Below are 17793 nucleotides of genomic sequence, written 5' to 3'. Positions count from 1 at the left end.
GTTCGGGTACCCATCGACATGTGAAACTAAAACGGTCACTAGGTGGTGGTTCGGGTCGTCGGCCAAGTGGTACACCGCTCAGACGTGAACACGTTATGTTTATCCGATGTGCTTAACCAACGGGTGCTAATACGCTATTGTTCCAGGGGCCGTTTGGTTCGATCATGAATCATGTATGATGCAGACAGTAAATGCAAAGCCAAAATGTCTCATCAAAAGATTGTGGTTCGGTTGTTATATGGGCGCCTATGAGCCTCATGAATATATCCAGTAGTCCCAATAGGTAGATGTTTTTCAACGAGCTTAGTGAGCTGGATGCAAAAACCCTTGGCACGTTTTCTATTCTTCTGAAAAGGAGTATTAGAATCCACTTTTGATGACTCTACCAGCTACGTAGATCACACTGTTCACTGCTGGTTGTTCACACCAAACGGTTTAACTGTCTAGGGGGTTGATTGACTGACTCCCATCCATTTCTCCTACATTATCTCATACAAGTATACAAGATCTGTTGGGATGCGATTGACAGTCAAACTTTCTTATCAAAACAACACGAGAGGAGGCCATATAGCACGAAGTTTGTACTTTGCTGGTTTGTCAACTTCATCGGATTTTGATGTAAAGCGATGTATTTAGCAGTGGGAAGGCTGTAAGCAGTTATGGGACTTTACCAAGGATAGAGTAAAAGAACAATTATAGAAGTTGAGCTCATTCATCTGATCTCTTTTTCGTTCAGCTGCAGTGAAAGAAGTCCCGCTACGGCAATATCATCAGAGTGACCAATCTTCTCTCTCCTATTCAAGCCCACCGAAGTCGCAATGCAGTACTCGCCAATCGTCTCAACCGACTGATCAATTTTCCATTTGGACGCCTGATTCACCGAGCTCAGGTAGTCTGGAGAAGCGCGAGGATACCGAGCTTCGCGAGTTTGTTCAGTCCAGTCTGGCTGAAGTCGACCCCGGGACTGAGCAACGAAAACCACCTTACTCTTATGCTCAACTGATTATTCAGGCAATTGCTTCCTCACCCAAGCAAAGATTGACGCTGTCTGGAATATATGCGTACATAGGCACTAAGTTCCCGTATTACAAACTGGATGAGAAAGGCTGGCAGGTAAGTGCAGTGAAAATCCAGGCCGAATCTATTGTCTCTTCGGTTGCTACCATGTGGGTCGTTTTTGCTATTTGAGACGTCGGATGACTGTCTCAGTGGATTCATTGTACTACCTAGTGACATAATGTGAAGCGAATTAACCAAATGGTTGGATAGCCGTCTAACTTGCTTCATGTCCACCTGACACCACCTTTGGGCACAGGAATCGATTGATTAGTTCTTATCAGTGGCTGAGGCTGCGAACAGTTATCACAACCTGGTGTTATAGTCCGTGCCTTCTATGTGTGAAATAAAGGCATGCGTTAACCATCGTGTAATCATTCGCCACTGAGCATTGCACTCGGGGAGTTTCCCTGGGAGCAATTTGGGACTGAAAAATATCCCTTTTAGGATTGTTTCTTCACTGAGAAAATGTGGTTGGAAAACGCTGTGTCACGAACGTTATCTTCGAAGGATGAACATTTCTTACCTTGGGTCTGTCATGTGTATGTGTGGAAATAACTCACCAAAATGAGCTTGAAGCTGCGTTGGTTGCATTTTGCAATAGCCTATGAGTGTCCTGAAACTCAGTGTTAAACATTACCCTATTTATAACACGCGACGTTAGAAAAATTACATTTACAGTTATAGCCTGCTTGATGCAGTGCGAGAGAGTCAGGCTGGATGCTGATAACCCTTTCACGCAGCGGTAGTTGCACTGTGGAAACTGTCGTAGGTGTTGGACGTAAGGCCCTGTATAAAAAATGATCATCTGAAGAGCAATGTGCATTAGTACAGCGTTTACCATTGATTGAAAATCCTGTTGTGCAGAACGGAAGTTCCCCATTAAAAGCATGAGAGTTGGGTAAAATTGTTGTTAGCCCACAGATGTTTTTCTCTAAGAAAAGAGGGAAAGTAGTCGTTGTTTTCATGTCGCGAAGCTGAAATGGGGTTTATGGTCCTGATTACTCGATGTTCGAGAGATTTGCGTGCACCATTACAGTCGCTAGTGTCTGGTCTGGCTTTTCCGGAAAAAAGAACATCTTCTGACCTCGGTGATATCTAATGTTCATCTGGTCGAGTTAGATGGTTTGGACAAACAGTTATGAAAGCTGAAATCAAAGCTTCCTTAACCCGCTTCCAACCATCCTCATTCATCCTCATGACTTTTCGTTCCCAGTAGATTTCTAGCCGGATCAGCTCGATACTCTTGAGCTACTAAAAATTGTCGAAAATGGAACTTTGATTGAAAATCCTGTTGTGCAGAACGGAAGTTCCCCATTAAAAGCATGAGAGTTGGGTAAAATTGTTGTTAGCCCACAGATGTTTTTCTCTAAGAAAAGAGGGAAAGTAGTCGTTGTTTTCATGTCGCGAAGCTGAAATGGGGTTTATGGTCCTGATTACTCGATGTTCGAGAGATTTGCGTGCACCATTACAGTCGCTAGTGTCTGGTCTGGCTTTTCCGGAAAAAAGAACATCTTCTGACCTCGGTGATATCTAATGTTCATCTGGTCGAGTTAGATGGTTTGGACAAACAGTTATGAAAGCTGAAATCAAAGCTTCCTTAACCCGCTTCCAACCATCCTCATTCATCCTCATGACTTTTCGTTCCCAGTAGATTTCTAGCCGGATCAGCTCGATACTCTTGAGCTACTAAAAATTGTCGAACTTGAATGGAACTTCTCTGCTTTCACAAGCGTAATGCCGGGGTCGCACAATAGCATGATCTGAGTCAAGTTGCCTACCTAGAAGGAACGACAATCCTCAATTGAAACTCCCCATCGGTAACTGATAGTGACAGGGTCCATTTGAGTCCATGACTGTTTTGCGGTTGGTGGCCTCCTAATATCTCGTTGTGAGCGTTTATGTTTCAAGTTCGCGCTGACCAGAAACAGATGATGGTCAGCACTTAACCGTACACTCACCATCGACTCCGAATCTCCCAGCTAATTATGCTTCTTCCAGGTTTAGTCATCCAAATTGGACATTCATATCAACCGTCCTTCTTGCTGACCGAAGCATCCGTAACAGATCTTGATAAAACTCGTCCTTCTCAGTCTCAGAACTGCTGGTTGTCGGGGCGCATGCGGATACGACACACAAACACCACTTACCGCATCAACCTGCATTGATCTTAATGAAGCCAGAAAAACCGTACAGCATACTGACGTCTGTTTACTGGGATCCAGTCCACTAAGACACTTTTAGCCTTGGGGATGAGTGCAAATTCCACACTTCAGGAACATGTGAACATGTCCCAAGCGGCTTCAAGTTTGCAACCAAAGTGGGGTCTTGTATGCGTGTTTCGAACATACGAAATACAGTGACCTATAGGGGAAGCAAGGTTTCAGCATGAGATATCTATTGCTCAATTTGGCATTGGATGCGTACATCAAAGGTTGCAAAATGGATCAGATTTCTTGAAGTTAGCAAGTGGTTATTTTTCATAAAGGAAACTATTCACAAGGTTGCTGAAAACTCTTCGACAGCCCACGACTGGTTTCGCTCTTCTTGGGGCTCATCAGCCAGGCGTAGCCCCCGAGTTTCCGTCAACCTTATGTTTTACTTGAACCCAAATTGGACTGTTTTCGAGAAATACACTCATTTGCAAATCAATTTGGTTTAGTTTATTTTTTGGGTGACGGTTTAGACACCGATCTATGGCCAGGGGATTGTCAGATGGGTTGATCACGCTGCGTCGTTCGATGGGAGGGAGTGTTAGGGAAAGCCGATGGGTGAAAGGCAGCACGGGCGAATGATACTTCCCGGTTGGCCAAGGCGAAGAAAGGGGGTTTGGTTGAGGTACCCCGCTTTGAGCCTTCGACTCAAGAGCCTGACCCACAAGGCAGTGAGACTATGTTGGGTTTTGTTCGGGGACCCCGCCCCTACCCGCTTACTCTAGAGTCAGAATCGCGGGGCAGCGGTCGCTAATGTTTCCCTGGGGGACCTTTCCCTGAGTTTGTGACTCAACAGTCTGACCTACTTGGCTGTAGGGAGCCGGCCAGGCCACAGTAAACAGGGAGTAAGGTATTATTGTCTCAATCCTAATTCAGCTGCGCGCAGCAGGCGCCTTTTGAGAAGCACCAGACTCTTTGGTTTTAAAACCATTTCTACCTTACTGAATAATGCACCGGCGGTCACGGTCAACAGTTGGATGATCGGCGTGTGTGGTTTTTATGGCCGACCTTTTCTAACCCGCCCCCCCCTGTGAGAAAGTAGCATCGCTGCTTCCATAAATGTGGACATGTTGGTCATCTAAGGAAAATGCTTCTCTACCTCCACACTCCTATCGCAGAGGAACGTATGTTTTTCCCTCCAGACTGCCTGGTATTACGTTTACTCGATGTTCTTCGTCGGGTTGCTCTCCACTGGCCTTCCTGGCATGATGGAACCTTGAGGAACTGAGTTTCAATCAGCCCGCAAGATCATTGCAGCTTTAGGTCGGGACTATTAAAAAAAGATGGCCGAAGTCTGGGAGAGTGTTTATTTTTTGGGTTCTCAATTCGGCTACAGACCAGACTACGGATCACTACCTATACTCAGTCCAGATGGGGGATGGTGTTCCAAACATCACATTCCAGAAAACTTCACTCGTTCTGCTCTTCTATGTCAGGTAAGGATTGTTTATTCCAATAGTACCGAAGCCAGGTACAACTATCCCAGTGATCAGTAGCCTGTCATCCGGATTGCTGGACAAACATCTGCGTGTGGAAACGCTTTATTGTTCATATTCCTGACTAGGGTTACTTGTTCTCTGCTTCCAATACCCGGGCATCGTCTACTCATTTTCTCATGTTCAGCTTCAAAGGGAATTTAACCTTACTTGGTTGACACTAAGAAGACAGAGAAAAACTCTCAAATGTTGACGCAGACACATCTGGCATGTGAAATTCTTAGTGTACGCATTTAATTTTCTCATTGTTGTGAGCGATATTCTTCACAAAATGTTGCCACAAATGCAAGTGAGACTGAATTGCCCAAGCGTATGTTTTCCACGAACCCCTTCCATTTGGATGATGATATGAGTATCGTTCGAGTTCTTCCACATGCTACCACTCGCAACACTTTCTGATCCTTATCTTTCATATTCCATAAAAATATCAGTATATCTGCGCAGGACCCGACGAGCCTCATCTGGCTACTGCAGGTAACCGTCAGTTCGACCACGTTCTCACTTCAGATGCAGTGCTTCAGCCTCCCACAGTACGCGTCGCTTGTACTTTTTAGCACACTCGGTAAACTACAGTGCCGTGGGAACACAGCTGTGTCCGATAAGCGTGTGATTCGAGTCAATCTGATGGACATTTACGCAGGAGCATCAGGTGGGCAACTTAAGTGTGACGTATCCCAAGGCATGATTGAATAATGATCACGCTAAAATGGTTTGTCTCAGAAAGTATAAACCGCTCAATCGCGCGCTAGTGTCGATACCAGATACCAGATGACAGTATAAGGATGCTTAGTTGTGTTTAAGAATCCCTATCATATGCTCAGGCCAAATGGAGCTGCGTGACCATTTTATGATCACACTTTTGTTTCGAAGCTGCGAAATCTCATTCAGTTCGGTGTTTTCGCCTTGTTTGAGTGTATCTGTTAGGCACAGCTTTCTAAACAAGCTAGTGACCAAAGCTGGTAAATCTGAACAGCTCAACAAGTTTGAGGAAACAGAAAATATACGGCTCCTTCGCAAAATATATTCCGCTGAACGAAAACCTGTCATCATTTCACCAACTAACTATTATCTCCTGGGATCACACTATACGTCCTTCACAATAGCAAGAAACAATGGAATTAGTGCCGAATATCATACATAGTTTGACGAATACACTCGAGCGATCGGTATCACATGATAGCCATCCAAACGGCGTCATCTATCTCAGATAGCAGCACACGATCCAAGTGTTTACACTTCTGTCTATTGTTTCATTATGCCCCAACCTGTGAAGGCAGCCAGAGGTTCTGCGTTGTATACATCGTTTTCGAAATTTTAGTTCATATTGCCGATGTCTATTGCTATATATGTGGCAACACTGTACCGTTTTGGAGGAGTGGTCAGACATGACACGTATCTTGTGGATACATGAAGTGAGTGACCAAACACCAAGATGGCGATTGTCACGCGGTAGTCGGTCACAGCCACAGCCAAGGTTAATCCATCTTAACAGTGAGTTGAAACGCTAAGACGCAGAAAAAAACGAAGACTGTACTGTCGGCGGGATGAAGATGGTGTGACTATCACAAGGATATAGAATGGGGAGTTTTGAAGCATTGCTTTAATGGAATAGCGGAACAAGATTGACCTTAAGATGGTGTTCAAAATTCTATCTAGGTTTGGGCAACCTAGCAATATCCAAGCTCCCGTGCTTCCTTCTAGTAGCATGACAGTTAGGCACCGAAAGGTGCTACAGCTGAACGATAGTGTTCAAAAATTTCCATCTTCTGTAGTGTAACTTGGTTTGCAAATAAAAACGCAGATACGTCCGTACCATTTATCTTTGTACCTTGGCAACACCAATTTGTGCCCTATTGATTCGGTTTTTGCTCCATTGTGCGAATTTAAGCACAGCTAACCCCATATACTGGTCCCACTCTAGTAACGGTCAACTAACCACAGACTGGCATCTTTTCTCTCAGATAAAAAGTCGAGATAACCTATTTGGATCTGATAATGCTTGGGTGTCTTCTAGAACCCCCCGCCATGAAGACTACCTAGCTATGCGTTGCTCATAACATAGGTAGAGTTAGATATTAACGTTCATTCTGGAGCCGTTTAGTCAAAACCGACTGTACGTCCATTCAATTGATGGTGGAAGAAATAGTAGTTCGACCATATGTGATGAGTTTACAGAAATCTATCTATGGTGTAGAAATATACTCGTGTCCGATATGTACCAGAAACGCATTGAATTATTGTACAACAATCTGATATGGAGGTGAGGTGCTTGCGCTTGCTGAAAACACTACTTTGCTTTTTGTCCCTTCTAGAACCAGAGCTCTGTATCTTCACCATTTGTTTTTTGTCTTCTCGTCCTTGCTGCTATCCTTCGAGAACTTCGCTTCGACTCCAATTTTCGCAGTTTTTGAATTAGGATGTGAGCCGGTGTCACTTAATACACTGAAAACGCCCACGCCACAATACAGTTTTACACTTACTCCTTCCTGTTTTGTGGATAGTATACCTAGGTTCTGTACCATGCGGCAGAATCTCAAGATTGTACAATCGTCGCTGTTGCTTCAACTGGACACTCTTGTAGTTTAGTAGTACGACGGTACGGAGACTCATGGGTATGTGTGAGATGATGAACCTGTCTCAACTGACTACACGTTAGGATCTATCTAGACCAAAAACAAAAGTGCTTTAGCAGACTTCCGAATAACCCAGGTAGTTTGCTTCATTATGTGATTGTCTTCATGTAGAACCTCCTTCCAAAAGGGACCAAACGAGCTGGATAAGTGACGCGATAACCATTCAAACCAACTTCGAGTGGTGGATGAGAGAAGCACACATGCATGCAGTTGATTGTTGAGAACAAGAATGGGTTTATCGCTGCAGACTGGTTGATCCAGGATTTTAATGCTACTGTGTTGAATTTCATCCACATCAGTTCGGCAGTTAGGCTTGGGGATGCAAATTATTATTGAAAGAGGCCTGCATGGAAAGTAGCAAGTAGGTAGACAGATGCTTCGTAAAAGTAGTCCATTTATTTTCTCTTTATCAGCTCTTTGAAATTGCCAGTAGCGTTACAGTGAACATTGATCCCGCGTTAATCCCAAATACGATGTCTCGAAATTTGTCTATCACAAGGGGAAGTATGCCGGCTTCTGTTTGTTCGGCTGAAAACATGGAATTTTTTGAGACCAGTTGTTTTGAGACTTTGACAACGCTTCCGATTGAGCATAAAATTTTGCACCAGCAACGGACATAGTTGATACAACGTGACGTAGGTTTAGATGAAAACGCGTAGACATTTGCTTGTAGATAAAAACTAACTCGAACGACCACGGAAAGTACCTTTTTTCTGTGGACACTCCTAAACGTCCAATTATCTCGATGTTCGCTTTACAGATTAAGCTACCTATTTCTGGGGGCTCTTTGTCAGTTCCCAGTAACTGTAAAGCGCTAAATCATATTTCATACATGTCAGATACCAAAGCAGGTCGGTAAGGACTCAAGCTCTAATTAAGTTTAAACACCGAGGACACCCGTTGTATAAAGTGATTTCACCATAAGCTGAGCGCTCTCAGTATTCTTCGAAGAATGATCATATTTATTTTGCTGTTCTCGTCAAACCTGTTCATCCGACCTTCACTCCGAACGCTTTAAAAATCATATTTCAGTTTCCCACTTTTCCATCTATTCCGGCAACACTCTGGATAAATGTGATACTTTTAATCCGAATGAGAAGTGGAAAAGAATCCCAAGAATTTTGACGCCAATGTGTGCGAGCATAGCGTTACTCCTTCTGGCAAGCGTATAATGTCTCCCTTTGCTAACCTAGCATCCTAATTAAGATAGTAAGGTCCAAAGTGTTTCTTTTGGAACCATATATTTGAGTCGTTTTTAGAACTCTCGATGTTATGAATAAATATTGCCTAAATATTGCCCAACTCGTACTAGTTCCCTCTTTTGCACACATCGGCTAATACATTACCGTATTTTTACCATACCTGACCAGAATTCTATTCGGCACAATTTATCGTTGAACCGATACTTCATTCGCGTACCTCGTTCTGGCACTGAAAGAGGGAAAGGTGCATTTTGGCAACTGGACCCCGTTTGTGGTCCTCGGCTCATCAACCAAGCGTTCAAGCAGAGACGTCAATTTGAGGGGACATTCGGCATCCGCCAACCACGACCAACCACTGAAAATGACTCGAATGCAGTGCCATCCTCCCATCAACTTCTGAACGTAAGATCCAAGGTGTCTAACAAAAATGACCAAGAGCTTGTGCACAATATAGCCGAGGAAGGATGTCATCAGACCGGGACTCAGCCCGATGACAAGACTAGCGATCCGGTATTCCAAAATCGTATCCCCTTACCATGTGATTTTGGCCCATCCCGGTCGTTTGAAGCAAGTCGGTTGTATTCCGATGTGTTGCAGCAGTTATCCACGTTCAGTTCGCGTCCTGAGATATCACAATGGTAAGCAAATTATCTACCGTTTCGAATAACCCATATCGCTCATCGCACGAGGGGCTTAATCTCTCCTCTATTCTTGCGACACAGTTACCGCTCGAATATAGTCCCTTGTGTAACTTGGGAATGCCACCTTGCTTCCATCCTGCAGTTAGTCCCACAACTATTGGAGGTCAATATGTCTGGCTATTCACAGGAGTTTTGAACAGAACGCGCAGTAATTGACCCTGTGTAAACCGGGACATTCTGCTTCTCCTGAAGAATGCTTTTCCCCGTTGAGATATCGAACTGACTAAGAATGAAGTTTCACACCCTCCAACAAGGTAATTCTTCCCCCCTCCCTTAACTAATTGCATCCATGGGTGAGTAGATAGCGAGTAAATTACACTTAGGTCGTGTCTGACGAGAAACGCTGTTGTTAGTTCTCTAGGGCAGTGACCGCCTTTCCTAGTTATTCTTTGAGATAATCACTGAATCGTGATATCAAGTGACTTCATTGGCGCTTCCCAAAACAAACATTCCGATGAAGCCGGTCTGGCATTTTCTATTGGACGGAGAAAAGTGCCCCCGATAAGGATGCTCTAAAAGAAACAGACGGCTCTACCATCTTAAACTCCAAATGGTTTCTACGACATTCTAGGTTTCCAGTACAATGTCTGATGATCAAAGCCTTTCAAAGACAAATGTTTGGAGGTGAACTTTTCCATAGGTGTTTGGTGCCATCAATTCAAACTCAGCTTACTCTGAAGTCGAACCATCCGGAGCAACCGTCACAAAACGCCAGAGCGCCTCGCTAATCTCTCCACATGGTTCCGCGGCTCGTTTCATCTTCCTTCTGACGCCCTATCAATAAAACGTGTTCCACGGTGCTATTTTACTGTTGTGGAACCTTACTTTATTTGGAAGTCTTATTGGGATGAAAAGAAGAAAAGTGGACGGAGAAGGGGCGTACGCTGAGAGGTGGTCACCCTTTCGTATGGCAAAGGGATATGAAAGTGATGAACCTGGATACTGACGGTGCGACTAGCTTTCTAGGATGAGATCTGCCTTGTAGACTCAAACATTGGGATTGAGGGACCTACATTCATGGCAGTTTCTTACTCCCAAATAAATCAAATAAGTAGGTGTCTGAACGTAACAACAAGGATAAACTTTGAAAGCGATTTACTCACCGCCCACACTGACGAACAGAGTAGCTAACCTCACCAAGGGAAATCAGTCGTCTTAGTGATCCACCATTAGCATAAGCACTTCACCACACAGTGGCACGCAGTTTCATTCATCCGGCGAGATAATTCAGTAATTTTTTATGGCTCTACAACTGGGTGTTCCATTCATCTAGATAACTACTCATAATTCATTCAATTTGACATAGACCATACCACAAAATCAGTCGTTTTTCCAATCCGATTTTGGTCATTTACACTGTATACTCATGTAATAACCTGGCGGGGCACTTGCGCCAGAAACTCGCTGTTATGCATTTTCATTTCTTCGGACCCATATCATGCGTGCTACCCGTGCTGATGGCGTTTCATCCGTGTGCCGCCATTTCTCTGCTCAGCGTTCGTTGAAGTAATCCATATTAGAAATGTTGACAATAAGGCCCAGGTACATTCACTATTTGGGCTCGTTCAGTGATTTTTCTCTGAATTCAGGCTTTGCTTAAATAATATCGCGTTTTACCTTATGGAGGATCTTTGGTCCGTTAGCTGACGGCTTAACCACCGAGCTATCTCGGACTGCAAGGTATGGCTGCTAATCGATGTCAGTAGCGTTCTTGTCGCCCGTTTCTAACCAGAGTGCCTGAATCAGTGTCTGGAGGTACATACACTTCAGAGTAATTGTAGTAAACCGGAACTAAGTCCCTTCCCCGTCCCATTCTATTCATTTCTCCGCAATAAGGCTTTCAGGTATATCCTAGTTTTCCAGCAGCGAAGTATCAGTTTTGAGCACTGATGTCATGCTGCCGACAACGACAACGATAATGGTGATGTTGATGTATCTTAGTTGAATCTTGTTCAAGCGGAATATCATACTGCTTGTGGTTTGAAACAACAATCTTTCTGATTCCGTAGGATAAGGAAAGAACCGTTTCTTCCAGTGACGTAAGTAATATGTACCGGTTTCTTGTCGGACTACGCATACGTCGATGTGTGTTATAGACCATGTCTGTTTTTCGAAACCAACCTATCGGTAGCAATTCATCGAATGACCAATTTATCGATTCCTAAAATGGATGGTAAACGGACTTCTGGGGGTCTGCGATTTGTAGACGAATATTCAAATCCAGTTTCAAGAAGTTAACCGATTAATCCTGTAAAAATAATTGGAAGAATGGTGTCGTCTTTAGAATGACGTTCCCAGTCACATTTCCGTCTTCTCTCCAAGTCAGTTACCTCTGATAATCGTGACCTCTATTTGAAAAGTTTGTCCACAATCTTGAGAACCCCGCCACGAGAAAGCTGCTCGTACCAAGGAGAGATTTTGGACTCCGTGACAACTCCCAGTAAACGATATCCTCGAGACCAAAGGTGAACAGTTATTTTCAAATCTAGTTCCTGTTAACGACTAACTCAGCAGAAATTCATTCTCTAGCTGAATGTGTCTCACAAAGACCACCTCGTTTTTGAGTTGAAACCATATTCAGGGCATCAAACTATGCTTAAGTACTATTCATAAGGTTGTTGAAAACTCTGATTTCGTCCTTCTCGAAGCTCACCCGGTAGGTCTGGTCCTCGAACTTCCATCAGCCTTGTTTCATCAACTTGTACCCTTGTTGCGATATTCATGAACCACCTAGTCTTTTCATCGCTGTTTGTGGGCAGTATTAAGATAAGCTTCGATAACTTGGACACTATCCCGACTGAAGTACTGGAGGTCCTTTTGCAGCACATCTCTTCGGGTGAAGAATATGTTAAACGATAGATTCAGGTAACTTGTAGCTACCTTGTAGTCATTTGTCCAGAGGTTTAATCGACCTTATGAGTAGCATTCAAAGAGTACGTTTGAACTCTTCGTATTGCTGATTCACTCCCTACAATAAAAATACCCTGATCCTTTCTCCAAATCTAGTAATCGGCTGTCACATAAACATTCTTCAATTGATCTTTAGCCCTAGCCTTGCACAGCACTAGTCTTGGAAACATATCACAATGACATTAAGAATTGAAATGACTATAGGTGGAACCCAGACCCTTGTAACACGTGAATCCTCGATGTCTTAACTTTCCAATGATCGTTCATTTTCTGTTGGTGAACAGATGTAAACCTTCGTCGAATGTCATACGGTTTTGTGATTCTTATACAATTTGGGTAAAGGACACAGCATTGATGTGTATATGATATCGGATATTGATGACCGTTAAACTGGCTTACGATGAACATTCAATACTGTTGAATGTCTATGGCTGTGTTCCAGTTCATCGGAAATATTGTTTCGGGTACACAAAAAGCCATTTAAACCAGCCGAGTATGGCTGAATTTTCACTGGGTTGATGCACGAAACGAACGTTTTAATTAACCACTCATCTAAAGAGGAAACATCCTCATCAGTGCGGTATTTCGGTATCTATCATTTGCTTGAGGGGGTACTTTATTGCCATCATTCAAGTTCTCGACCAAAGTGGTTGGGGTTGTTTATACATGAGCATCATTGCACGCAAGTCACAAAAAAAGTCCAGCGCAAATGCCATAAAGTTTAAAGTGTACAATGATAGCTTCGCTCAACATTTGTAAAAACATGGGGCCGTAAAGCCTAAATGCTGTTATTGATCAATAGAACTTGGTAAATCATCGTGGAATAGCAGGCACGAGTCAACGATCCTGTGTGGCCACCAGAGGTTTTTGTCACAGTGTCATATTTTCACATCGATGTATGGTCCCATCGTTTAATATTTCCTGTCAGGATTCGTAAAAGGGTGTCCGTACATTGGATGTGATTAGTCAGGCCTTGTGGAACATTGATATAGAACGTCTCTCGTCCACTGTCATTACCAATATCCTCTCTTCCTGAAGTCCCACTAGAAAGGAATAAAACATAAAGTAGCACTGCACAGTGGCAGTATTGCACCAAGTAAAAAGGTTCTCAAATCGAAAGGGATTAAGCCAGACTGTCGTTGGTTTGAACGCTCGGATGTATAGCCAACAGGTTAGCAGCAATATAGGATACCGGCTGTTGTATAGAAATGTGTGCGAACAGACAAGTCAGTGATGCTACACATCATAATTTGGCTTTTTACATTTTACAATGGTGAAGTCCACATTGCTTTTTCGAATCCCAAGTACAGGAAACGTTAGGGACAAGAACCCAACCTGTGATTCCCTGCATGCTTAGCGGTTGATTTTTCGTTTTTTTCTAGACTTGACTTACTAAATAGACTGCTACCGCTCGGTTAATGTTTTGCCTAAAGCTTCTTGTGAGGGATTAGACTTCATCCGCACTCCGTGTGCGGAACAACTGATTGACCCATGGGGAATCCGCACAGCTAGGCATTCCAATTCTGGTGCATTGTAAGAACCAAATCATCCAATTATTGGCCATGACGAATGACGGTGTCGTTCGATTTTGTACTCTTATCTTCTGAAATTTGACCTGCCTTGCGTCACGAACCTGTTGCTGTTACGGCTGAACTAGCATGGCTCCTGTGTTTGCATGAAGGCTGTCAAATAGCTAGACGGCTCGTTTGAGCTGTTGAGGTGATAGGATACGTGTGCGTTCCTCAGATGAACTTATAATCACCTTAGTTAATGGACTGTTGAGGTCACAAACTGACGACTGTGCAAAAAAAGCAGATGGACGCTTGCCTACAGATCGACTACTAGATCAGTGTCGTTGTACAACCATTCGGATTTTCTGTGTCGCCTTGGTGGACGTTCTTCTGCGATGAAAATCGCTGAAGATGGTCGTTAGCCCGTCGTACAGTCACTCAGGCTACTGCACAGTCGACATGAATTCTAATGAATCTTACTCATATTCGAATTATGGCCAATCTCCTATCTGTCGATTTTCGCTTTTGGGGTCAGTTATTTTCACTTAGTTCATCACGTGATTTCCAACTCGGTAGGTCGGCCGGGATACAAATAAACAAATTCCATTCTTGAAATGATGCCATAGTTTTATTTCCCTTTTGAGATGATGACTAGTGGGGGGGGGTACAGATATTGTTCTGTTGTTTGCTGATGCGTGCTTACTGGGTCTTCTCAATCTTCCACGAAATTACAATTGCTTGTTTATGTTAGAAACTGCGCGCCGTTCTCATAAACCGTAACACACAAGCCTTCTCAGTGTCGAGCTGAATGTGATTTCAGCCCGCGATGAGTACAATAAGACGTCCTAAGAAGCACCTTTGTAAGCATAGGTTACGAAAGCTTTCCACAAGTTTTTCTTTCTGCGACATTTCTTCTGAAATTAGTTAACCTTCACAGGAGGGGCCCAAAGGTCCCATGTGATGCTTACTGTCTCGGGCTGTTTGTTTGTGTAGCTGAGAGATGGAAAGGCATTCCATCCTTCTTTATGCGTCAATCGTATGTCATATTTCTCCGCGTCAAACGACGTTGACGTCAAACACACGGTAATTCAGGCATGAATTTTTGGCGTTTGTCTTGCTTCAGTCGAATTCAAATTCGTCGTCTGTGACTTTTCAACACAACCAAATGGTGTTTCTTCAGCTTAAGCCTACGACCTTTCCAAATTTCCAGTAAAGTTGTGATTTGAGTCCGGGTTCTTCCATTTTCTCCGGAACCAATGCTACCCTTCCACTTCGAAAATAGATTCATGAATCATATATAGGTTGTTGAATGCTTTATGACCTACCTTAGTTGTGAAGAGTAGAGGACCACTTGTAAAACGTAGATCTCGCAAGAATAGGCATGAGTTCCAGTGTGGCGCTTAGACCCGGGTGACCGTGTGTTGTCCCATGCGGGACACTAGATGGCCGTGTAATTTGGTTGTGGTTATCTTTGCCATTTTCTACACTTGATTGTGTCTAACAACTTAGCCCAGGTATAGACGATACGAGCCATTTCAATACCAAGCAGTGTAAGCGGTTTACAAGAGAAAGCTTACCACGAACTGAGATGCGTGTACATTCCACAATTTAAGTCCTGTGGGTTGCGATCTGTGGGCTCGAGGCACTTTCCCGAGGCTATATCGATCGAAAGCAGGACACAAAACTCTAAACCGGTGCAGTCTATGAGCGAAACTCGAACCTCATTCAGTGGTCTGAAAAGCTGGTTGCAAGCGTCCCTTTGTCTTATTAACGGCCATACTTACAGTTTAGTAACTTGTTGGTTGAGATAGATAGTGAATATCCTCTTGTGGCCTCTTTTAGCTGTAAGTGTAATTGCTCATTACTTCCGATTTCGTTTGGAAGCCGAAATAACGCCTTAAACAACAGTACTTCTAGGTTTGTTCCTTTAAAGGGGTCACTTCGCATTGAATAAGCACATTTTTCGTTTACTTCTCTCATTCGTTAGGTGCTATTTTTGCTTTACTCAAATTCTGGACTGCAGCATTAGTATGGGTGCACATGCGAATATGAGATGAGTTGTTTATTCGTTGTGGTGTAAAATTCCTAGTCCACATATAGTATTCCCAAAAGTAGGGGCTAATTTTTTTCTGAAACAATGCTTTGATGGGACCATCACAACAAACGCCCTACTGAAAACGACACATTGAGTAAAGCTTCTCATATGGACGAATCACAAATCTGATCGTTGAATCCTCAGGTGAATACGGACACTATGTCGTCTTGGGTAACCACTTCACGAAGCTTCATAACTGAATGCAGACGGAGCGGATGCAGTGAACTCAAGTAAGGACGAACCGAAAATTAGTGCACTGATAATAAGCGAAACCTGTGTAAGCTGCCCTTTGCATGGTGAAATATGCTGATTCGCGTGTCAGTTTTGGGTCAAGAGTTTTTCGGGCACTATAATAGTTTTTAAAGCCTCACGTTTTTCGCTACGTCATCCGTATTCTTACTAGGGTTTTCAGGTTTGGAATCTTGATTAAACAGCATCCACATACCATGTCCCATAGATAAAAACCTCAGTAATTTGAAACATCAAACTTTGCCAAGCGTAAAGTCCTAAGTTGCAGACAGCGCCCTGATTGCAGAGAGCCTTGAGGTCAATAATGATAAACTAGCGATAAGTTACTCGTCCAATTCCGCCGCAGCACTTGTATCACCCCTCGAAATCGCTGAGCATATTTGAAAGTGGAAGAGCTCAGTTTCAAATGATATTGTTTTGCGTCGAAAGTTGACCGAAACGATGGGAAATCGCTGCGCTTGATGTGCCCGACCGATAGTCAGAATTTAGGACAAAAGTGTGGTGACTCTCTTTAAATTGCATGATCCACTCAATTCCTCCTACGGCAGAATATTCAAATTCAGCGCTGTTTGATTCTGTCATCAGAATTGTGAAGTCAGGTATGGAACTGTTTGCTTGATCCAAGGATAAAATGCTTGTGTGGTTGTGTGCATATCTGTAGGATGGTTTCCCAAACAAACTTGTACTAACAGTTACCAACTGACGTCAACTTGTAGCTCCAAATGCGCACCATTCCGCAGTTTACCCTGTCCGAGAACGGAGAGTATAAAACTCGGTACATTCACCTTGTCGCCACGTCCTGGCTGTTGCTGTTGCTTGCTCATATCCCGGGTCTCAGATCATCTGGCAACCATTCGGCCGTGTTGTTGATGTGGGCTTGTTCTAAAGACCACGTACTTCTTACTTTCAGTCAAATCGAGATTACACCCCAACCGTCCAGTTTAATCTAACCATGATGGCGCATAACGGCTGATTTTTTGGGGACACGAAACCCTTTCATGGAGTTCGAACCACTGGCCAATGGTTCGTGCAGTCGCCTCATCAACGTAACCAGTCTGAAGTCACAATATCCAGCGATATGGTTTATGGCAAATCCATGTCGGTGTGCACAAGTACAGTAGAACTCTGCTTGCGGTTCTGAGTCTAACTCGTTCCCATCGCCACAAGTGAAATGACTATAATTGTTCTAGAATGATATATCTGTGCAGATGTATCTGCCTGCTCTTGGGGGAGGGGTTAGAAGCTGGAGTGAGCAGAAGTTATCGATCGGAGTCTGTGAATGCGGCCATGGTGCATGCAGGCGTGGCATACTCTGGGTGACATCCGTTTCCAACCTGAACTGTTGGAAAAAGGCATGCTGCTGGATTCTATGCAACATACGTACCTACAGAGGGGTGCGAGTAAATATGGAAGTATTCGCTAACTTGCTGTATACTTGAACTAAGACCAGGAGCTGAAAAGCAGGCAACAGTTTCGGAGGCGTCAGCACGCCCAGCTGATGACCCATGATCCTCAAATCAAGTGGAACTATCCGTTTAGTAGAATCCCACAGTGCATAGAGTGTACGCACTAGCAAGCCACATCCCTCATAAGCAACACACAGAATACAAGACCGAATAGCGTTAGCCTGCATTATTTGGTCCGTACAAAGGCGGTCACAGTACTAGTGGAGCCAGTGGAGACCCCAAATTCATAGAATCGCACTATCATACTGTACACATGAATGT

The 17793-nt window shown here is 43.7% G+C and overlaps 2 protein-coding genes across 2 annotated transcripts in view; one reads left to right on the top strand and one right to left on the bottom strand.

Annotated features, from left to right (window-relative positions):
* Nucleotides 1-662: 662 nt before the first annotated feature.
* T265_03792 (hypothetical protein) overlaps nt 663-17793 on the top strand; it is a gene marked incomplete at both ends in the record, with an annotated part of 26678 nt that continues 9547 nt past the window's right edge. The window contains 2 exons of the mRNA XM_009168363.1: nt 663-1113; nt 8769-9238. The remainder of the gene's footprint in view (nt 1114-8768; nt 9239-17793) is intronic.
* On the bottom strand, nt 3081-10722 carry T265_03791 (hypothetical protein; the record flags this gene model as incomplete). Its single annotated transcript, XM_009168362.1, has 3 exons — nt 3081-3293; nt 3659-3925; nt 10678-10722. The coding sequence occupies 3 exons, from the start codon at nt 10720-10722 to the stop codon at nt 3081-3083; spliced, it is 525 nt and encodes a 174-aa protein (XP_009166626.1).

This window comes from Opisthorchis viverrini (genome assembly GCF_000715545.1).
Source record: "Opisthorchis viverrini unplaced genomic scaffold opera_v5_56, whole genome shotgun sequence".
In the NCBI taxonomy this organism is placed as follows: Eukaryota; Metazoa; Platyhelminthes; class Trematoda; order Opisthorchiida; family Opisthorchiidae; genus Opisthorchis; species Opisthorchis viverrini.
This window is presented reverse-complemented; position numbering and strand designations above follow the sequence as displayed.